This window comes from Aspergillus foveolatus (assembly GCF_047715535.1).
Source record: "Aspergillus foveolatus strain CBS 279.81 unplaced genomic scaffold BDW70scaffold_2, whole genome shotgun sequence".
Lineage (NCBI taxonomy): Eukaryota > Fungi > Ascomycota > Eurotiomycetes > Eurotiales > Aspergillaceae > Aspergillus > Aspergillus foveolatus.
In genome coordinates, this window is record NW_027396066.1 from 611,577 (window position 1) to 634,143 (window position 22,567).

The following is a 22,567-nucleotide window of genomic DNA, read 5'->3' on the forward strand; positions in this document are numbered from 1 at the left end:
TTATCCTCCATCATTCACTATGCCACGCTCGTCCCGCAGCTTCTCGTTCTCCTCCTCTTCCTTATCATCTACATCGGCATCCTCATCCTCGGCACGCCGCCAGAAACCCCGCTCGACGCTACGGTTGAAACGATGGTTCTCGACTCATCTCCATCTCCCACTGTCTCATCGTGATGTTGACACCGATACTCTTTATGACGGGTTCTCCCAGTATACTCTTCGAAACACCAGCGCCAAAGCATCGAACGCAAGTACAGGGACAAACACAGACCGCTCTGGCACGTATCCCTTGTCAACTGTCAGAATCCCGCACGATCCCTCAGCCAGTCAGCATCGGTTCACGGGCTTCGAGTATGACTATGAGTATTCTGACAGCGAAGTCAGATACGGACATGGACTTGGAACTGACTCGGACAAGCAACACCGTCGTCATTGCCATTATTATAACCGATATTCCGACGAGCTTGGAAACAGAAAGGGAAATGGAAGATATGATAATGCAAATGAGGAAGAGGAGGATACCGTCCTCGCTGATAGTTACGCTGCCTTTTGTCGGGCATTCACGTCTTCCCCTATGCATTTCTATAACGTGCCTGCACGGCCCCTTCCACGGCTTCCCACGTCGGAGACATGGGAGGAATACCAGGGGTCGCTTGTGGATACGGATGGTGCTTCTACGGAGCCTGTAGCACAGATTAGTTTCTTACCCGTGGGTGCGCACGGCTATCATCCTGCATCATGGATGTTGCCAAGGCCGCCATCGCCACCATTGGGGATTCTCACCCCTGCAAGATACGAGATCCAGCAAAAACGGGAAATGGCTGAACTGGAGAAAGACAGGCAAAAACAGAGATGGCAGCTTTTTATGTGGTGTTTGCCCATTCGAATTTCGTGGTGGCCGGTCGGTCGGACTAAGCAAGTCTGAGGAACTTACACCGTCGGCGATATTGTATATATATACACTGTATCTGAGTTGTGCACCGGTATATTTCTCATTGAGTTGTTGTCAATAATAGTAATCTCCTGCAGATAACATATTCATCCTACCCAGATACCGAACCACATATAGCAACAATCCACGGCGACGGTACTTCAATCGGGTATCCTGAGCACTTTATTACATACATCCTATTCCTATACAGGGCAAATACAAAGAGAAAGAATAAGGGAAATTCGACAAGCTCGGCCGAACCTGGCCATTCCATACGAATACTCTCACTGCGAGGCAACCTCGATAACGGTTTCGGACTGCGGTGTCGCAGACTGATTTGGATTGGGCGTCGACCGCCGTGACACTTGCGCTAGTTCACCAACGAGACTACAGCAGTCAGCAGCGGCGGTCGAGATTGTGTAAGAAAGCACCTACCGGCGGTGTTCGTCATACCAGTCGTCATTGGCAGCCCGAATGTGTTTAAGCTGTTCCTGGATGCTGGCCATCTATGTGGGAAGAAATTCAGGATCAGTAATTGTGCACACAACAGATCTCCGAGGGGAGACTAAGACGATCATAGACGGGGAGGTCCCACCGTTCCCTCGATCGATGAACCCATGTCCTCACCTTCCACTGTGGCTGCCTGGTTATTCTCGGTGGCCGGCGTGTCGTCATCAGTTGCCCATCGGCTGCCTTCCAACCCCACGTTGGTTGGCTTCAACGCGTCTTTTTCAGCCTTTAGCGCTGCCAGCTCCGCTTCAAGCTCTCGGATATGCTTGCGGCTGCCAGAGATAGACGACTCAACCTCACCCAACTGATTAAGAAGGGTCATGTTTTTGTCTATCTGCGCATTCAGATCCTTCTCGCCTTGAGCGAGCTTTTCCTCAGTCGCGGCGTTGTGCGACTTTGACTCGTCTAGTTCTTTGGCAATTGCATCATACTTGGCCCGGAGCTGCGTTAGCTCGTCCTGGGTTGCAAGCGCCTGCTTCGACGCCTTCTCCAAGTCCGACTTGGCTCCCTCGGAAGCAGCCAAGAGTTTTTCAAGCTCTTCGATACGAGCGGTCGCTGCCTGCTGCTTCTGCTCCAATTCACTCTTTTCCTTCTCAATAAGAGAGAACTCATCGGCATGTTGCGTCTTGGCATCGGCAGCGGACTGTTCCGCCGCAGTGAGCTTTTTCTCTAGATCGGCAATCGTCTCCTTCAAGCTGTCAACTACGGAGGTATCTTGGGCGGCGGTCTGGGCAGCAGTGAGTTGAGCGGTGAGCTCTGCAAGAGCAGCGTTGTGGGACTTCCGGAGTTCATCCAGCTTTGCTTCGTGCGAAGATTCCAGATCTGCACGGAGGCTGGACAATTTAGACTCCTGGACGGTGAGGAGCTCCTCGATGGCTTTGCTGTGCTCGGAGTCCGCCTCGGTAGCTTTGGAGAGCTGAATGGCTTCCAAGTCTGATTGCAGCTTAGCTTTCGCCTCTTCGTGCTGTTGTTGAAGGTCGGCAAGTTCCTTTGCATGAGCAGCACTTTGAGCAGCGACGCGCTCCATGGTCAGCTTCAGTTCGTTTTCAAGTGCCTCGATCTTGCCGGCGTGAGACGCCTCCATGTCACTGTTCTTCGACAGCAAATCATTGTATTTGGACTGAAGCTCCTCGAGCGCTTGTTGCAACGACCTGGAGGCGTCAACCTTGACTCTCTCGAGCTCCGCAGCATGATCAACTCTCAGCGCCTCTAGAGTATTGGCATGTTCCTCGGCAAGAGCAGCGGCTTTCTGAGCTTGCTCCTGCAGGGCTCTCTCTGCTGCAGCAGCTCGCTCCTCAGCAGCCTTGATTTCGCCTTCCTGTTCCGCGTCCTTCGCCTTTAGCTTAGTCTCGAATGTAACGAGGTTTTGTTGAAGTGTGTCAGCTTGCTCCTGCTTGGCCTGGATCTCGGCCTGGAGGGCCTTGATCTCTTCTTGTCCGGTGGATAGCTGAGACTCCAATGTGTTGACTTTATCCTTGAGCGACTCGATCTCCTGGATAGCCTGGGTCTGGGCGGCGTTGGCGCCCTCTTCCAGAGCCTGTCGGGTTGTCTGAAGGGATTGTTCGGCATCGTCAAGTCTCTGCTGTAGAGATTGCAACTCGGCCTGGTGGGTCGCCTGCAGCTCGCTCACCGCATCTTCCTTGACCTTATCGAAAGATGCTCGAAGCTCTTCGAGTTCCTGCGCATGAGCGGCACTAGATGATTCCGTAGCTGCCTTTGCGTTGGCAAGTTCAGACGCATGGGAACTGGCAGCGAAGGCCAAAGCCTCATCGTGCTGTGCCTTGAGTTTGGCAATCGCATCCTCATGACCAGCTTCGAGAACCTTCAGTTTTTCTTCAAGACCTTTGGCAGCCCTCTCGCCTGCTTGTTCAAGCTCAGCACGGGCAGCGTCAACGGCCTGCCTTAGTTCAGAAATTTCATTCTCCTTTGCGGCAAGCTGAGCGGCAGTCTCTTCCTGGCCCTGGGTAGTGGCGGACTCAGCCGCTGTCAGTTGGGACTGGAGCGAGGTAATCTTATCCTCCAGAGCCGCAATGGACTGTTTAGTAGATTCCTCGGCAGCGCGGACCGCCTCGTCCTTGGACTGCTTCAGACTTTCAATTTCAGCCTGTAGCTCGCCGCGCAGCTCCTCGAGGGCGGAGGCCTTTTCGGCCTCAAATCCTTTAGTGGCCGCTTCTAGGCTGTCTGACTTGGACTGCAACTCAATCTTGAGCGAATCAATCTGCTCGGCGTAACTAGCGGCTGCAGATTTCTGTGCTGCTAGCTCACTTTCGAGAGCTTCGAGCTGGGCCTGATGAGACCGCTTCAGCTCATCGAGAGCCGCCGAAAGCTTCTCGTCGCCCTGAGAGGCTGCTGCCTGAGATGCGTCCTCCAGAGCCTTCAGCGACTTCTCTTCGATTTCCTTCCTCTTCACTTCCGCCTCTTCAAGCTGGGCGCGTAAAGCCTGGAGCTGCTCCTCATGGCTAGCCACCAGTTGACTGATCTCGGCAGCATGCTGCTCCTGAAGAGCCTTTGTAGAGTCGTTAGGCTCTGCCTCAGTGCCTTCGGTCTGAGGTGGCAGTGCCAATTTCTCCTTGGCAGTCTCCAGCTCCGTTTTCAGACTCTCAATGGTAGCTTCGCTCTCGCTGAGCTTGTCCTGAAGAGATTGCAGCTTCACGGCATCCTCAGAAGCTTTAGGTGCTGTGCTCAATCGCTTCGCGGCGGTAGTTGTGGGCCTTGTGGCCGTTCGCGTAGCTGTTGTAGAAGCGGCAGGCCGGGTTGTTGTGGTTGTCGGCTTTGTCACTGGTCTTGTCGAGGAAGTAGTGGATGTACGCATCCCGGTGGTTGATGCTATGCTAGCGCGGCGATCCAGGGTAGATGTCGTCGATTTTACAGGAGCTCTAGTGCCCGCGGTGCTGCCCGCAAGCGACATACGCTTAGCAGACCCGGTGATCCCCCGCTTCTCATCACCTGAGCTGGCTACGGAGCGCGATTTCTCATCGGCAGAACTGAGTGACGGCCGAGAACGGTGGGAGGAAGTAGTAGACGTGCTGAGCGGCTTGCGAACAGTGCCAGAAGTAGCTGGTCGCGTCGGGGGTTTCCCAAGCGTGCTTCCAGTTGACCCCGGAGTGCGAGTGCTAGATGAAGTGGTCTTGAGACCAGAGATCGAGCTAGGCCGTTTCGTGGCAGACGTTCCGGACGACACGGGGCGCTTTGTTGTGGTTGTTGTCGTCTTCTTCACCGGAGATGCCCTCACATTTTCCTTATCCTTGGAAGTATCCGGGCTTGTGGCTGCTTCCTCGCTGCCAGATATAGCACTTGATTCCACGGGGGTAGCTGGGGGCACATCCTCCGCATCGACCTCGGCCGGAGGAACGGCGACAGCCTCTACGGACGACATTGCGCGTATAGCTATCTAGGGTAGATGAATAAAATGGTTACGCGGTATAGAGGAGATCGGAGAGCCTGTTGGTCTTGCGGAAAAAAAGGTTCCTAGAGCTTAACAACAATCCCGGTTAGCACCAAAAAAGCAAAAATATGGGCAGAGGCACACCGCCGCGAAGACGGCCATCCGGCATGCGAAAAGCATGCGAAAAAGAGGAAAAGGAGAGAGAAGCAAACTTCGAGGAGAGGCTTTGCCCGGGTGGTAATATCATGACTGAAATGTCAAAGCAGGGATTACCCCTGGTGCCTTAGGAAGCGCCAGACACGACTCCTTTCTGGGTCGGGTAGAGAAGCAACTGCAGGGGAGCTCGGAGTTGACAACTCACCTGTACCACGTTGCAAACGTCCAATTGCAATTCTGAGGCGCTCAATTAGGTAGATGCACGGGGCTATTGAATTGTATACTGCACAGGACGAAAAATGAATCGTTAGTGGTGAGTCCCAGGTCATAAGTTGGGGAAGGAAACTAAACAGCCGCCCAAACACGTACTGGAGCTGCGAAGCAACAACAAACGGAGTTAAATGATTAGGCAACAGGGAAATTAGCAAGTACTAAGGGAATATTATTAGGCAAAAGAAGAAGAAGAATGGGAGATGTATGGTCAACTTGAACAGCAGGAACAACGCAGACTCGCAGCTGGAGACAGAGACCGACAACGCAAAAGAGTAAGGAGCGAAAGGTAGGTGGAAAGAGGGGAAGGAACAAGTCACCTGTGCGCTAGTCCACTTTGGGTAATAACCTACACTGGCTGGAGGTCAGGTACGAGCGGTTATAATGGGAATCGCAATCTGAACCTGAAAATACAAATATGTAACTTATTGAGATACAAAGGTGCTAAGAGTGCTCTGCGTCGTGGTAGTAGGAGGTGTAAATAGCACCGTCAGGGGTAATTGCGACGAGACTGTGTGGTTCCTTACTTGGATCCATGGTTCGATGCGTTTGTGCTCCTAAATATGTACTCCAACCACTTGGTCGCTGTCTTCGTCATAATCCACAGATGTATATGGACTTACTATAAGCCTTCTACTCTTGCACACTGACCAGCCACTGCCACTTCTCCCGCCCCTCCCTTGTGCGCAATTCCTCTTGAATCCGCGGTTTATACAGAGTATACGCCTGTCGTGCCTTATCCCGTAGCTCGCTTAACGTTCTTCCCTTGAGTCTATCGGCGAAATCCCTCATGATCAGGGCGTATCTTCCTGGACCTAATATGGCAGTTAGTTTAGTTCGTCAAACCACATCTACAGTCTGCAACATACCCTGGTGTTTGATTAAGCCATCCATAAGAGCAATGCCTTCAGTGTCTGTCCATGGCCTCCTAGACAGAACTGTTGGCGTGTCCTCATCAGTCGACTCGATTACATCGACATCTTGGTCGAGCGAATCAGTTTCACCATTCTGAAGCAAGCCTGATTCGGAAGCCTTGATGAGCTTCTGCAGGGGGCGCAGCAGATTTTCGGTCCGCGTGCTGGTTTGTACATATCCCTCCTTGGTCAGAATTGTCATCCGCTCGCAAAGATCCCGCAGCAGGGTTATCGCACGGTGCAGGTGGTGATAGATATTGGGCAAGCGCTTAGGATGTGAATGATACGCGTCAAATATAGTAAAAACCAGCTCGATTATTTTCGGGATGACGCAGGCTTCGATTCTTTCAAACAGCCTACGGCCTCGTTCTCGGTTTCCACGCTTGATGATTGTATCATAGACGTGATCCAGTAATAGATTGCCCTCACTCAAGATACAACCTAGTATCTCCTCATGTTTGCATGAATCCTTTGACCAGAGGCTCTGGGCCGGCCTGGGGTGCTGATGTATGCTCTCGTACCATTGGTGTAAGTACTCAATCAAATCTATTATATCCTTGAAACGCTCCGTCGATGTTGGGTTTAGACGTTTTCCCATCTTGTGGGCTTCGAGAATTAAGACCTTCCAGTTGCGCTGTTGCTTTCCTAGTTCCATAGCTTCTTTGCATTGAGGGTAGCTGCTTTCCGGTTCGGGCGTTTGGTGAGCTTTGTAATTGAAGACTATGCGACTGCGCCTTCTTCGTATCCGTCGACTTGCTAAAGCTCTGGTGGACTCTTCAATGGAAGATTTGCTCGTGGGGCGTTCCGGAGATGGCTGGCCTGGTCTAGCCATCCGAGTGTCGCCAGTAGATTTTCGTCTATTCGGTGCATCTGGGAAGCGAGGCCTTGAAGCCGAGGATTCCTGAGCCACCAATACCGCATTGGCAGCGGACACTGTATTTAGTCGACCTGACAGCCGTCTTCTGCTCGGTGCATCCTGTGGGGATAGCTGTCTTTCCGCGGGCCCCGAAGCCTCTGAAGCTTCTGAAGACTCTCGAGACACTGACGGCGGCGGCGTAACTGACGCACCCAACCGAAGCTCATGACTCGTGGAGGGATGGGAGGGTTCGCCAGATTGTGTGGCCGGCAAAGAAGCGTGTGTCGAGGAGTCCTGGCCAAAGACAATGGAGTCCGAACTGACATTTAGATTCGACAATTCTGCAGTTTCATGATCGGACTTGGTATCGTCGTCGCGCCTATCTTTTGCGCTGTGTTCATCCTCGCACATGCCCACATCGCCGTCTCGAGCTATTGATGTGGCAGCATTTTCATCAATCACGCCATCACCGTCGTCATCTTGTGTTTCCAATGCACTTGGCCGACTCCGTGTTGACCGCCTTGGCAAAGGCGTTCCATGGATCCTATTTGGGCTGTTGTGGACGACGACCGACGGGCTCGGTACTGCAGCTCGCGGGGTAGGTCTATAAGATTTGGAGGAACTCTGCACGACTCTTTGACTTCGAGTGTCAGAAATCGAAGCTCGCTGCGGTGTTTTCCCCTTATTAGGAGTGGATTGAGCCGACCCAAACTGCCCGCTCTGTTCGAGAGTCTGATCAAGCTGTTGAGCGGAAGGTGACAGGGACCTGTCATCATCCGGAAAGAGATCGACTGGGTAAAGGTCGTTTTCCTCGCCCGCGAGGCTATTTCGGTCACCGGTCTCACTCGCAGATTCGTTATCCGTTGCTTTGTGGGATAACTGCCAAGAATATTCCTCCATGACCTCTTCATCTTCGTGATCAGCTTCTCTGCGTTTGACGTCCTTTGACGCCCGATGCGGAGTGCTCGGTATCTCAGGTTGCTTTCGTACACTTCTTAGACGCGTAGATCGACGCCGCAAGGCTGGCTCAGCGGTCGAACGCGATGGCCCGGTATTCGGGCTTTGCGGGTGTTCAGAGAAACTCGATGGCGAATAGCCCGTCCAGATATCCTCCAGAACAGGGTTATCACGGTAGTTCAGTGGCCGAGCAGCAGCGATCGGTAATGATCGAATAGTCGCGCGTCGTGAGTGTTCAGGAGATTCGGATCCCGGTATGTCGAAGATATCCCTTCGCGGGGTCCTAGGGATATTGCGTAATTGACGAACTGGGCGGGCACTTTGCGTTTTGCGATCGTCTATAGCTTTGGCTCTTTTATTCAAGCTATTTAGAATATCCAGAGCATTAGTTGTGGAGTTCCGTTTCCGCGACGCTGCGGAGCGCGTCGAGGTCATCTTCACGGAAGAGCCTCGTCTTAGCAGGCGCTCAGTAGCATAATGAGTAGGTTGACGCCCTGTCAAAGAGCATTAATATGCGCTTGCTGCGTTTGGAGGGCCATCTGCAAAGCGAAAGTTGCGGTTTGTTGATAGGTGTTAAAAGATTGATTCATCAAAAGCAATCACCGAAGCTTCCCATACCTCACAAAGCTCACCAAATCGAGCCTAAGCCTTTTTAGTGCTGGCTGGTACATGGCGTCATGGAGACCAAACAGGAACAACCCCGCACCTCTACAGTCTGCTGATTGTCCAAGAGCCTTTATTAACTCTTGATCCCGTCGATTATCCGAGCGCATTCAAGAGCCATTGGATGATATGGACACCTCGCAAGTCCGCATACTCCCCAAGCTCGACATCTCAGCAGGGCACAACTTCACCCAACCCAGCAAGCGGATCAACGAAAGTCAAGATGTAGCTGAATTCCTATCGTCAAAAGCTTACGGCGATCTCATGACCTTCCTCCTCCAGCTCAACCGCTCGCTATTTCCGGCAAAGCTTCCCGACGGGCGGGTCCTAACATGGGAACTGAACAGCGAAGCCGTCGAATACTCTGCGCCAGTGCGTCAGCTCCAACAACTGCTCTCCAAACTTGAAGCAATACTCGACGAAGCGCCCCCCGACACTGGTCCGCGTAGATTCGGCAATATTAGTTTCCGAAGATGGTACGAGATAGTTGAGAGTCGCGCTGCGAGTCTCTTGGAGGAGTGTCTGTCAAAGGAAATTCTACAGATGCCTTCATCTGAGCCTGGTGCGCCGACGGCGGAGGTTGAGCTGCTGGCATACTTTTTAGGGAGTTGGGGGAGTCCGCAAAGGTTGGACTATGGGACGGGGCATGAACTGAGCTTCCTCGCCTTCCTAGCGGGTATTTGGAAACTGCATGGTTTCCCTGAGAATAGCCCGGGTGTGGAGGAGAGGGCGATCGTCTTGGGTGTGATACAGCCGTGGGTATCTTTCAAACATTCTTGCTGGGCTATCGAAACTGAAAGCAGTCTTCCACAGATATCTCGAACTTGTCCGAACGATTATCAAGCGATATACCCTGGAACCTGCCGGCTCGCACGGTGTCTGGGGTCTAGACGACCACTCATTCATCCCATACATCTTCGGCTCCGCACAATTGGCACCGGCAATCTCAGAATCAGACCGCATCCCCGAAGAAGGCTCGTTATCCGACGCACCTGCACCAGGAGGTGTCACTAAAGCAAATGTGGTGGAACGAGAAAGGAAAATCAACTTGTACTTCTCCGCAATTGGCTTCATCTACGACGTCAAGCGCGGCCCATTCTGGGAGCATAGCCCTATGCTCTATGACATATCCGGCATTCAGGCCGGGTGGGCTAAAATCAACAAGGTATACCGTAGTGCTCTCCCAACTGCGTAGCAGCTTTTCCCCTTACTCACACATTCATTCAGGGCATGATCAAGATGTACAACGCCGAAGTACTCTCAAAGTTCCCAGTAGTGCAGCACTTCCCCTTCGGGTCATTGTTCAGCTGGGAGCGTGACCCCAACGCCCCTTCTCCGGCAGCGGACGCTCATATCGCCGCGACAACGCGGAGAACAGAGGAGGCTTCTACGATATCGTCCTCCGAGGGACCGGGTACCAGAGCCCCATGGGCGAGTACGAAAGCTCCAGGATTAACAACTAACGTTCCAAGAGCTCCTACCTTTACAGTCCCAAATACATCGAGGCAACCTCCTGGTCCTATGACTCCTACAAGGGCGCCTTGGGCAACGTCCCAACCAGGTGGGCCGGCTCCCCCTGGCGATTCTACGTCTGCAGGCCATATGCCAACGAAAGCCCCGTGGGCTAAGTAACGCGCAATATCTAGCAAACACTTATTGTATCCCAAAACATACTGTCCGATATTTTTGTAGGAAGTTATCACAGAATTAACAAAAATGGCCATCGGGTATCATCTCTCAAGCAAATCCTCAACGCCTTCGCAAAAAATAAACGTAAAGGTATATCACTCTGAATCCGAGCAATAATCAACCAAAGCCACAGCCTGAGATGCGCCTTGCTTTGTCTTCGGCACTTCCTCCTGACCATCCACTACATCACTCCTCGCACTTTTAACCTGAGTATCAGAGCCACCGCCGGTTGCGCCCTCCTCTGCCTTCTTTCCGTTCGCCTTCCCTGGCGTTTTCCTCTTCTTAACTTCGGGCTCCCAGACATGTGCACTATCCCCGGTACCGTTTAGAAATGGGTCGACAGCGGCCCGCGTATTCCCAGCTAACGCGCTGCGAAACGAAGCTTTGCGCTCCGCAACCAAATCCGCCGTTTTCCGCTTCCCACTGCTGCCTTTACCTTTCTTCTTATCAGCGTCACTCGGTCGAGACACAGCAAGCTCAAACATCGGTTTCGCGCGCGTGCTCAAGCCAGCACCAGAAGCACCGTCCTCAAACTCAACCATCCCGGCCCTTACCGCATCCTCCTCGGCCTCATCCACGATTTCAATGCCCAAACTCATCTTATCTTTCAGCGCCTCTTTAATGTCCTCCCTCTTCTCCAGCACCTTTCTCTCAGCCCGAAACCCTTTGCGCAACCTCTTCGACACCTCATACGGATCATCCCAATCCCGATCCTGTTTCCGCTGCAATTCCAGTATCCGATTCCGCGTTTCATCAACAACCCGCTTATCCTCGACCTTCCCTTCCAGCCTTGCAAACGGATCATCTCCTGCTGCTGCCCCGGTAGCACTTCTCCCACCGAGCAAGATCTCCCCACCTCCAATCAAGTCTGTCCCATCCGCTTGTCCGGTGTCTCTCTTCCTCCCACCCTCAGTAACAACATACGCCGTGTTCTTCGGGTCCGTCCGAATCTCAATCCAGCCGCCGCAAAGCGTATGCTTCATGCGAAAACTGTAGATCGGCGTCGAGTAGTAATTGCCCACTTTCTTCTTTTCTGCATTGAACCGCACCCCCTGTCCAATTATGTTCTCCGGCGAACAGGTCGTGCACCATACCGCGAAGGGCATCTCGAAACGCACGATTAATGCGCCTTTGGATTGGAGGTGCCGCGCGCGCGAGCCGAGTGGGTGTTTGTTGTGGAGCTTGTTGGCGGTCGTCAGACCTTCTTGGTCGGGCGGAACGTACCGGCCCATGTCTGATAGAAAGATCATGATTAGATAGGCTCTAAGTGATTGTGAGGATATTATACGCGCGGGGAAGCGCGGGGAATGGGTACACACTGAAGCCCTGCATCTTGACGGTGTTTGTGGTGTGATATTGGTTGGGCTATGTGTTAAAAAGTGGATGGTGTAGGCTCATTCCCCGGGTATGAGCTGCTTGGAACATTTGAGTGTGATCGAATAACCTAAGCGCCTGGGATGATTTGCTGTTGAGCAGAAGTTTGAGTGACGAAAGACAGAGGTTATCCGAGCTGATTTTATGCGGATTACTAATGGAGTACTTAGTGCACATAAGCACAAGCAAGATTGAATTCAGTTGAAGTAGATGAATGTCAAGATTAAATACATAAACCAAAAATTATTATACCGAGAACTACAGTGTAATGCACCGTCCACCGACTTCGCACTCAGTTCTTATATCCAGAACACTCTCCCCGATGCGAATCTTCACCCCTTCTCCACCAACAACCGTCTTCCAATCCTGCACCTCAACATCCCAAACACTCACATCTTTCCTTGTAACTTCCATTGTAAGAGTTTCACTTTGTCCGGGCTCTAGAACCTTCGTTTTTTCGAACTGTCTCAACTGCCTACTCGGCGTGTCAAGCCCCAGCGAATCAGGAAGCTCAACATATAGTTGCGCAACAGCGCGGCCAGAATGTCGTCCTGTATTGGTGACAGTCACTTGCACTGAAAATGCGACGTCCCAGAGAGCAGGATTGCCGCCTTCTGCGCCACCGGCTCGTGGGGGAGGTTGAGGGTCTGTGCTGTATCCGTCTGGGTAGGGGTATGTCTTTGAAGAGTTGGCGACAGCGGCGTCAGCTTGCGGGTTGTCGAGGTATGGGTAGATGTAGCGCCAGATGCGGTTAAAATTGGCTGGCCAGGCTGCTTCGGATGCGGGAGGGATAGTATTGGGGTATGTGGGGGTTGGGCCTTTGGCGGGGCGAGAAGGTGGATATGCGCTGGCTAACGGGGTAACGACGGATAGAGCGGGCTCTGAGAACTCGAAGGTTGTGTAGGAGAGACCGTGACCGAAGGGGTAGCGTGGTGTGATATCCTCTTTCAGGAAATGGCGGTAGTCGATATATAAGCCTTCTGTGTAGTAGTCTTGGATTTGGCCAAACGGTTGCTGAAGCAGGCCCACGCTTGACGGATAGTTTGATTCTTGATAAGGAATTGTATAGGGGAGATGGCCGCTCGGGCTGTGGTTACCGAACAGAACGTCCGTCAAGGAGTAGCCAGCTTCTTGGCCTGGGAGATGGGCGACCAGGACGGCCTTGACGCTGTCAAGGTCAACCCATTCTTCGAGGATTATAGGTCCAACTGTGTGAATCACCACGACGACTTGAGAGAATTTCTCAGCTGCGGCTTTGACAAGCTCATCACCGTTGTGCCATGCATACAGGCCCGACGTCTTTCGGTCTCCCGGATTGCCGTCGACCGTGATGTAATTCTCGCCGGAGTCGGAATTGATGAAGACGATTGCAATGTCCTCGTCGTTTGCATCGACGGACGACGGGAAACTATCTGTAATAAAGAACTCTGCTGTAGGGGTTATGTTGGCAATCGCTTCCTGAGGTGTGATAAGATACGGGAGTTTGGATGTGCCGCTGCCCCACCCCATGGTGAGGACGCCCCTGTTGCAGCCTTTGTCTGCGCAGGAGTTTAAGCCTTGAGGATCAGGGCCAGCATCTGTGCCAAAGACCTTCAATGAGTCATCACGTCTCAGGGGTAGTAAGTCCCCTTCGTTTTTAAGAAGTGTGATGGCGTCCCTCGCGATAGCTCGCGCTGTGATATTGTGATTTCCCTGAACATTCACGTATTTATTCACGACCCCAATGGGAGAGATGACGGCGCCCGGATAGAGAAGACCTTTTTCATCGTCTGTGTTGCTGGAAAAGTTGGGAAGCGGGTAGTCTTGATCTTGGCCCATTTTATACCACGTTGCCAGGATACGAGTTACCTGCATAAATCAGTTTGCGCCTAGCATCATCGATCTCATGACATACCATATCATTTAGTCGCTCAACAGGAACGGTCCCGTTGAGAATGGAACGTGATAGCTCAGGGCCCCAGTAACTGTTCCCAAAGAGTGGAACGGCACCATCCCCGGGCATGTCCATATCCAAGCCCGCCAACGCAGACGAGACCCCTCCATAGTGCGCAAGCCAATCCGTTACGACGAATCCTTGGAATCCCAGCTCATCTTTGAGTACACCATTAATGAGCTTGCTGTTTTGACTGCAGGACGATTTGTTTACCTAGATAATCAGAATACGATGGATGCCAGAAAGCGTTCCACTTACATCATTGTAAGCAATCATCACCGACCCTACTTCGGCCCGAACACCCTCAGCAAACGGCCAAATGTAGAGTTCGTGAAGCGTTCTGTCATCGATGTTGGACGAGTAGCCTTGTGTGACGACACTACTCATACGATGCATCTCCTGCTCATTCCCTACGAAATGCTTGATGCAAGCAATGAGGCCCGTACTTTGCATTCCCTTAATCGTCTCCGCGGCCCCAATGCCTTGCAAAACCGGATCGAACCCAAATCCCTCCCAGTTGCGGCCACCCCGGGGCTTGCGCCCCAGCGGTCCGACAGAAGGGCCAAGTAGTACATTGACGCCTTTTCCACGTGCTTCCTCTCCAAGTCCAACGCCACGCTCGTACATGAGGCTCTTGTCAAACGTAGCACCAACCGTAATTCCTGGAGGGAAAGCGGTGTTGTGGTCGGTATTGCGCACGCCCAACGGAGAGTCGTGAAGACATAAATTCGGGATGCCGAGTCGCGGGACGCTGCCCGTTTGGCCCGCGCAGGGGCCCATGAATATCCCAGTGCCGGTGGTGAGGTTTACCTTCTCGGCCAGGGTCAGGTTGCTTACGATACTGTGCGCTTTCTCGTATGCCTCCGCCCAGGTCGACACCCAGCCGCCGTTCGGGGCTGGGTAGTATGGCGGAGAAAATGGTTCATCGTCGGACTGGCGCTCGTTGAGACTGGGCCCTGGGTAAGCCAGGGCACGCGGCGCCGCTGCTGCAATGAGAACAAGAATCAGCCAGCGATGAGCCATCTTGCAACCTCGTCCGTTCCCTTGTTTAACGAACAGTAGTTGCGCTCGAGGCTTTCACAGGCACCGAGTCAGTGTCTGCGCAAGGATACTCGCCAGCAGACAATCGCTAAAGGGGCAAAAAAGACAAACAACTGTGCCTCGATCCGACAGACAGCCGAGTCAAGGAGGGTGCTGAGGGTGCTGGAATCCATGATATATCACAGACCAGCTGCAAAGGGGTGCCCCGTGCCAAGGTCATGCTGCCTAGGCGGGTCATCTTTTGCAGTTTTTATTCCTGGAAATTCTCCATGCCCCTTGAATGCAACGGAGCAGTCACACCTGTTCTGGCAAAGGCCGAGGGACTTCGTGCAGGCTGCATGTTGATCACCACGCTAAACACCGGATGAACGTGCAGTGGAGGTCACCGCGGCGTGCCTGGTTGGCGTACAGTCCGGTTGACGGTAATTGTGGGGAAATGTTCCTGTCGAATGACTCGAGAGTCGACTGTCGGGCTGGCGATGGAAACTGATCTTCATATTCGCTTAACCGAACCAAGCGATCTGTCAGGGGAGCTTTAGAACGTAACTTCGTCACCGTCATGATGCAACAGACCCATAGTGGGCTCTGGACAGCATGGGAAGGGAATCCAAGCGAATCCAGCCGAGTCCCCCGTGGGGTAAGTTGCTTTTGTCCGTCACATATCACATGCGTTGAGAAATCTTTGACTTCCAGTTTCTGCAACATGCATATACTCGGCGTCGATAATACCATTCGACAGCCTAATACTGTGTCTGAGAAGCATAAGAATGACAAAGCAGACACAAAGTGGACCTCAGCGTCATCTTTGTGCCAGAAACACACTTTTCCTATTCGGGAAAACCCATCGCCTACTTCCTGCTATCGGCATCTACTTCTGGAGCCGAGGCTCCAACTACTTAGCCCACCGTGCCAGTATCCCAACCGATGCACAAACCACCTTTCTGCCACGTTCGGAGCCTCTCAAACTTCTACAAGATGTCTAAACTCTCCCCAAGCCTAAAGGCGCTGATCAATTCGCCCACCGCCCGCCCAAACACCGTCCCCGCGCCGAGGAACATCAGGTCCGTTTACGCCAAGATCCAGCAAACCGCGCAGGAAAAGAATGTCTCAAGGAATTCATGGATTGCTCTATCGGTGCGCTTTCACCCACCCAGAATATAGACAGTACTGTCTAGAGGATGACAGATGATGACTAATTTATCGTGGTGAAGACAGCAGCTACCATGACAATGAACTCTCCCGCCTCCCTAACCGCCCTATACGAAACCGCAATATCCTCAGAACCAAGCGAATCCACACACATCCGGACCGCGGAACTCATGCGGGAAGTCGGCCTGAAGTGCATAAGCTTCAACGGTATCCCTCGAACAATTAACTGCCTCAATGCCTTCAAAGCGTCTCTACCCGAATCGATCGCCCTGGCGCTCTCAAAGGAACCAACCCGCACCCCCTCACCGCAGAATATCACGGAGATCTCAACACGCGGGAAGGATCTCTGGGACTCTATCTATCGCCCCTTCGAAGTAAAACTCTACGACAAACTAGCAGACGCACACCCCGACTTGCCCGTGCACATCCTACATGCAAACTACGGCGCTCTCCTCTCTGATCCGGCGGATCGAACAACGGGTGCGAATCTCGGCAGAATAGGGACGAGTATGGTTGCGATTGCCTGCCTGAGGGCGCAGACCGGCGTTGGGCCGCAGGTGGTGTCGCATGTTTTCGGGCTAAGGAAAGCGCTGGAGGATGGCACTTGGAAGCAGGATACTGAGGGCGAGGAGGGGGCGAGATGGTTAGCTGGGGAGGAGGGGAATTTGTGGATTTTGAGGAGCGTAGATGAGATTGTCGCGGAGATCAGTGAGGGCCAGGGATCGAATTTTGCGCCCGGGAAGGCCAAGTTGTAGTTTATGAACAGTCGTATATATACCGGGGTGGGGTTAGGTGGGATGCGATGTATATAGTGGGCATACGGCCGGATATATATATACCGAGTTTTTCTAGCATTCGCTACATCGAACAATAATTGTGCAGAGCATTAAATAGATAAGTACAGCATTATTTGATTTTGGCCTTCTTGTTCTCGGATACACTCCGGGGGTTTTCTCTATAGCTCCCCCACCGAGCAAAGCAGCTGCCGACATTGAAGCGCGGGGCTCGTCCGCTTCAGGATACGGCGAAAGCTCACCTGAGCAGTTGTGGCCGAATAGCTTCGCGCAATGATGAAAGTCCATTAATCGGTGACCTACCGGAATCAGGCCCTCAAGGCCCGGTGCATTCATGTCGGGGAGCCTCCGCGAATCTCCAACTCTGTGTACGCCAATGAACGCTCTTGCCGCGCATCCCCGAGGCAGCCCTAATCAATTCTAAGATGCCAGATCTGGACAGGCAGCTAGACTCCCCGCACTTGATGGGGGAATTATGCAGTTAGCTTGTCGGGCAGGACCGCAGAGAACAGCTATGATTTCCACGTTTACTTAAGTGAGCTGTTTTCCGTTTCGTAGTCGGACAAGTTTCGCTGGGCCGATTCTCTCTCTTTTTCGACTGTTGCCTAGGATGACTCGGACGTTTGATATAGACTATGTTCTGGCGAACATATGCGACCAGGACAAGATCGCCTTACTATCTGGTTGTTGAAGTTCCTGTTCAGAGGACTCTGAAAAGTGGCTGCTGACTTTAACCAGGAATTGATTTTTGGCACACACATCCCATTCCCGAGTTCAATGTACCCTCAGTACGAGTTACAGACGGACCGAACGGAATTCGAGGGACGAAGTTTTTCGCCGGTGTGCCGGCCGCTTGCCTACCATGTGGAACAGCCTTGGGTGCGACCTGGGACCGAGACCTGCTGCGACGTGCCGGTGAGCTCCTCGGAGACGAATGTATAGCAAAGGGTGCACATTGCTGGCTGGGCCCAACGGTGAACATGCAACGGTCGCCGCTAGGAGGCCGCGGCTTCGAGTCTTTTTCAGAGGATCCGTATCTGGCAGGTGTTGCGGCAGCTTCGATGATCGTTGGATGCGAAAGCAAGGGGATCATTGCCACTGTGAAACACTTTGTGGGTAACGACCAGGAACATGAGCGGCGGGCGGTCGATGTGATTGTGACGCCGCGGGCGCTACGCGAAATATACCTGCGCCCTTTCCAGATCGTTGCTAGGGATGCGAGGCCGGGTGCGCTCATGACTTCTTATAATAAGGTCAACGGGAAGCATGTAGTGGAGGACCCAAAGATGTATGATCTGATCCGGAAGGACTGGGGTTGGGATCCGCTGGTCATGAGTGATTGGTACGGCACCTATACTACGATTGACTCAACCAATGCAGGGCTGGACCTGGAAATGCCTGGCGTGTCAAGGTATAGGGGGAAATACATTGAGTCTGCTATGCAAGCGCGGCTCATCAAGTCGTCGACGTTGGATGCGCGGGCACGCAAGGTGTTGGAATTTGTGCAGCGAGCGAGCAGGACCAAAGTCTCAGAGGTTGAGAAAGGGCGCAACTATCCAGAAGACCGCGCTCTCATGCGAACCCTCTGTTCAAATAGCATTGTGCTGCTAAAGAACGAGGGAAACATCCTCCCGCTACCGAAGAACGTAAAGAAGATCGCACTTATCGGATCCCATATCAAAACGCCGGCAATTTCTGGCGGCGGCAGTGCGGCGTTGAAGCCGTACTATGCTTCGACCCTGTACGATGCAGTACGTGAGGCTCTTCCAAATGCAGAAGTGTTGTATGAGACAGGAGCGCATGCCCATAACATGCTCCCGGTGATCGATCGCCTATTGAGCAATGCAGTTATACACTTCTACAATGAGCCAATGACCCAGCCAAACCGCAAATGCCTGGGGACCGAACCGGTCACCACCACCGCATTTCAATTCATGGACTATAAGCTTGCAGGCCTCAATAGGGCTCTTTTCTGGTCCACGCTGATCGGTGATTTCACGCCCGACCAATCTGGCATATGGGACTTTGGGCTGAGTGTTTTTGGAACTGCGAACTTGTACATCAACGATGAGTTGATCATTGACAACACGACTAAGCAAACTAAAGGGACAAGTTTCTTTGGGAAAGGCACCCGGGAGGAGATTGGCTCGATGAAGCTTACGGCCGGCCAAACATATAAAATCCGGATCGAGTTCGGTTCAGCAAACACAACAACGATGAAGACAACCGGAATGGTGAATTTTGGCGGGGGCGCTGCAAACCTAGGGGCCTCTCTGCGCCTGGACGCTGAAGAGATGATCAGTCGAGCCGTCAGGGCAGCAGAAGATGCTGATTATGCCATTATCTGCACTGGCCTGAATCAGGACTGGGAGTCGGAGGGATTCGATCGTCCGCACATGGATCTTCCTCCTGGTATCGATAAGATGATATCATGCGTGCTAGATATAGCTGCGCACAAAACAGTGATTGTCAACCAGTCTGGGACTCCAGTAACAATGCCGTGGGCAAGCCAGGCCAAGTCGATCGTACACTCATGGTATGGTGGCAACGAAACAGGGCACGGGATAGCTGATATCCTATTTGGGGACGTGAACCCCTCCGGTAAACTCTCGCTGTCTTGGCCCATCGATGTGAGGCACAATCCGGCGTATCTGAACTACGCCAGTGTTGGTGGTAGGGTGCTATACGGCGAGGATATCTATGTTGGATATCGATTTTATGAGAAGACCGGTCGTGAAGTATTATTTCCTTTTGGGTATGGTTCCTGAACATACCATGGATGAATTATTGCTGATTGAGACGTAGCCATGGTTTATCCTATACCGCTTTTGCGGTATCCCCAGAAGCCTTGGTTTCGCCAGGAACATTCACACCAGAGAGCCCTTCGAATGCAACGGTAAAGATCAAGAATATTGGGAGGGCTGCTGGTGCGCAAGTGCTGCAGCTATACGTGGCAGCACCCAATAGCCCGACATCACGCCCGCAGAAGGAACTGCAGGGATTCGAAAAGGTGTTCCTGCAGCCGGGAGAAGAAAAGACAGTGGAAATTAGGCTTGACAAGTATGCAACCAGTTTTTGGGACGAGATCGAAGGGATGTGGAAGAGCGAGGCTGGCGTATACGAGGTGCTGATTGGGACCTCGAGCGAGGATATTGTTGCTCGTGGACAGTTTGAAGTCAACCAGACACGATACTGGAGTGGCCTTTAGCTGAGGAGCTGAGTAGCTTAGATTAGCTTAGACTAGAGACAAGCGTAGAATTGATTGTGTTATTGGAGGAAAATTGATTTTAGGCTGTGTGTTCGAGGCGATGCTGTACTTAGCCGAGGCTGAGAAGAGGGAAGTCTTGGGTGGAACCTCAGAACCAACGGCCCTCCCTGCGACCATCGTCTTGATGATATTTATGGATGTTCAAAAAATGCTCAAGAGATACCCTGCCTGCATAATCTAACGGCATGATTTTTAGCGTCGCCACTACCCAGGGCTGAAGAGTCTGTCGTCTAGCCCGCGAGGCCTCCCCGTACTCCCCGCAGTGATCTCCCTCGTTAATACTATCGTTCTCCCCACACATCGCAATTCTTGCAGATGGAGACTCCTTCGGGCCCTCCCAAGTCGCGAAAGCACACTAGAGTCTTGACAGCCTGTGAAGCTTGCCGCTTGTCCAAAACGCGTTGTGACAGCAGTCGTCCCTGCTGTGGTAAATGCCTGCGCCGGGGGGTTGCCTGCATATATCCTGAATCTGATCCGCTGTCAATGTCAGCCTACCTTCGTTTCTTCTTACTCTTCATTTCTTTTCTGCTCTTTTCTTCTGCGGCATTAGTCTGCGATGAATTCTGCTATGGATTCAAAATTAACTGCTCGTTAGACTTCAGGAATGGGGGTCCAAGATCCTTGAATCAGTCGAACGTCAGGAACACTTACTGGCAGAGACACTTGGGGCCGCCAGTCCCCCAAATAATATGCCTCTCCAAGTCCAGCAACCGCAGTCGGTTTCCAACTTCATTCAGCCTTCAGTCGAGCCGCAAGATACGGAGCTGATTTCACGCAATGATACGCTGAGAACTCCAATCACTGGTTCAGATATGATCTTAAGCTGGCCCATTTTCCCCCAGGATAGACCAGTCTCAACATTTCCTCCTGTTGCATTTGAGGAAAAGGCCGATCGCTTTCCCACCGGTCGGTCCTCTAATTCCCGATTCCTCTGTGAAATGAACTATAGAATACTGACTATGCAAACTTACAGTCATTCCCAGCTTTGAACCGCGAAGGATACTAGAACTACGGGATATTTTTATGACCAAGATTCTAGCCAAGAACCCGATTATCGATCCAGAGCAGTTGGAGACATATATAGCGCGCGTGCTAGAGACAGGTATTGACTGGTCTGCTTCTTCATGTCTCGTGCTCCTTGTCCTTGCACTGGCAGCTATTTGGGGCACCTACCCAGAGGATGAAACAAGGGAGGTCACATGCCCTGAACCTAGCTATGGAGCTTCTCAGACGGTGACCTACGTGACAGTAGCTGTGCCTGAGCACCGGTTGAAAGAATCCCTGGGTTATCTGGCCATGGCCAGAAAACGAATATCCGCTGCCTATCTTGATAACACTCTTCTGGGGGTCCAATGCCTCTGCTTGTTCGGGTAAGTCGCCGCGAGAGGTCGTAAGCTTATGCTAACAGGCACTTAGATTCTGGTATCAGTATAACATCGAGCCGATTCCGGGCTGGAAAATGTTTCGCACGGCGTCGATGCTGTGGCAGACATATAACATGAAACACCGGAGTGGAAATGGGGAAAGGTCTGCACAAGAGGAGAGTATGGATTCCTGGCCCTAATCGAACTGTGAATCAGGGTATAGCTAACGTGAGAAGGCCTGGAACAACGGCTCTACTGGACGTGCCTCAAATCCGAGTGGTAAATCATCCGTGTTACACTGGCCCGGCAAATCACTAATCTGGGTAATTCATAGTGAGGTTCGATATGAGCTCTGCGAGCTACCGCCATCCGATCTCTCACTTTCAGACTTTCCGTTTGCACTGCCGAGCTTTTCTGTCTATGACTCACCATACGGTGGTAGCCCTGATAACAACGCTCACAGCCCGTCCGCTCCGGCCTTAGACTCGACTCCGTACTACTATTACCTCGCAGAGATATCCATGCGGAGGCTGCTCAATCGCGTGCGAAATACTGTTCGGATTCTCTCGCCAAGTCTCAGTATTCCCTCTATCAAACAGTTGTCTGGTACACTATGCCAGCTCGAAGATCAGCTGCATCAATGGGTGATATGTCTACCTCCCGCCCTCCGCTTTAATATGCCTCTTGAGTCTCGCCCGCCATCGAAAGAACCCGAGCTTGTTAAGCTCGTCCGCGAACGCTACGTTGAAGTCCGCGAGCTTCTCTGCCGCGCATACTTATTCCTCTGTATTCATACCTCGTTAGACAGGGAACTTGCGGCATTGTACGGCACCAAAGCAACTGAATCACTGCTTCTCGCCGTATACCGCATTCAGCACGAAGTGCCCTTTTTCCGACACCCGGGATCATGGGGTGCATGCAGAGTGCGCTTCAATCACGCATTATGCCTCATAGCTGCCTTCAGGGCAAAGACCGATGAGATCCCTTCCGCAGAATATGTCAGTCTACCCGTTAACTGGGCCTCGTATGTCCGGGTAGTAATCGAGCGTTTAAAAATCTGGGGCCAAGAAGGGGGTGGTATCAAAGAGCTGAGTTTTCTGCTGGAGTGGCTGATGCATGGGATTGTATAGCCTGGGCCAGAGGGAAAGGCTAATATGGTTGTATGATACACGACACTATCCTGCATCACACGGACTTATTTCTCATCGTGTGTCCAATTCGCAACGAGACCCGTGCTCCGATCTAAGATTTGACAGCGCCTGTTTTGGGACATCTGGACCGCTTCGGCATTTAATCGCTTGCCTTAACTTACT

The 22,567-nt window shown here is 52.3% G+C and overlaps 7 protein-coding genes across 7 annotated transcripts; 4 read left to right on the forward strand and 3 right to left on the reverse strand.

Annotated features, from left to right (window-relative positions):
- Nucleotides 1-19: 19 nt before the first annotated feature.
- On the forward strand, nt 20-925 carry BDW70DRAFT_155535 (uncharacterized protein; the record flags this gene model as incomplete). Its single annotated transcript, XM_073740046.1, has 1 exon — nt 20-925. The coding sequence occupies one exon, from the start codon at nt 20-22 to the stop codon at nt 923-925; it is 906 nt and encodes a 301-aa protein (XP_073600692.1).
- A 4,323-nt stretch (nt 926-5,248) lies between these two features.
- Nucleotides 5,249-8,591, reverse strand: BDW70DRAFT_126866 (uncharacterized protein). Its single transcript, XM_073735164.1, has 3 exons — nt 6,122-8,591; nt 5,573-6,067; nt 5,249-5,265 (listed from the first exon to the last, which is right to left on the reverse strand). Exons 1-2 carry the CDS (start codon nt 8,412-8,414, stop codon nt 5,886-5,888), a joined length of 2,475 nt encoding a protein of 824 aa, XP_073600693.1. The 5' UTR covers nt 8,415-8,591; the 3' UTR covers nt 5,249-5,265; nt 5,573-5,885.
- A 180-nt stretch (nt 8,592-8,771) lies between these two features.
- Nucleotides 8,772-10,270, forward strand: BDW70DRAFT_146828 (serine/threonine-protein phosphatase 2A activator; the record flags this gene model as incomplete). The annotated part of the gene is made up of 4 exons (XM_073738631.1): nt 8,772-9,397; nt 9,456-9,807; nt 9,870-10,039; nt 10,117-10,270. The coding sequence occupies 4 exons, from the start codon at nt 8,772-8,774 to the stop codon at nt 10,268-10,270; spliced, it is 1,302 nt and encodes a 433-aa protein (XP_073600694.1).
- BDW70DRAFT_39179 (Saf4/Yju2 family protein) lies at nt 10,008-11,905 on the reverse strand. The gene has a single exon (XM_073743908.1). The coding sequence runs from the start codon at nt 11,579-11,581 to the stop codon at nt 10,427-10,429; it is 1,155 nt and encodes a 384-aa protein (XP_073600695.1). The 5' UTR covers nt 11,582-11,905; the 3' UTR covers nt 10,008-10,426.
- A 58-nt stretch (nt 11,906-11,963) lies between these two features.
- BDW70DRAFT_167620 (beta-glucosidase) lies at nt 11,964-14,661 on the reverse strand (the record flags this gene model as incomplete). Its single annotated transcript, XM_073742280.1, has 3 exons — nt 11,964-13,553; nt 13,600-13,851; nt 13,897-14,661. 3 exons carry the CDS (start codon nt 14,659-14,661, stop codon nt 11,964-11,966), a joined length of 2,607 nt encoding a protein of 868 aa, XP_073600696.1.
- Nucleotides 14,662-15,654: 993 nt separating this feature from the next.
- Nucleotides 15,655-16,583, forward strand: BDW70DRAFT_155541 (uncharacterized protein; the record flags this gene model as incomplete). Its single annotated transcript, XM_073740047.1, has 2 exons — nt 15,655-15,813; nt 15,891-16,583. The coding sequence occupies 2 exons, from the start codon at nt 15,655-15,657 to the stop codon at nt 16,581-16,583; spliced, it is 852 nt and encodes a 283-aa protein (XP_073600697.1).
- A 649-nt stretch (nt 16,584-17,232) lies between these two features.
- BDW70DRAFT_167621 (glycosyl hydrolase family 3 N terminal domain-containing protein) lies at nt 17,233-22,384 on the forward strand (the record flags this gene model as incomplete). Its single annotated transcript, XM_073742281.1, has 7 exons — nt 17,233-17,308; nt 17,412-19,377; nt 19,428-19,746; nt 20,493-20,796; nt 20,864-21,260; nt 21,307-21,417; nt 21,589-22,384. The coding sequence occupies 7 exons, from the start codon at nt 17,233-17,235 to the stop codon at nt 22,382-22,384; spliced, it is 3,969 nt and encodes a 1,322-aa protein (XP_073600698.1).
- Between the last annotated feature and the right edge of the window lie 183 nt (nt 22,385-22,567).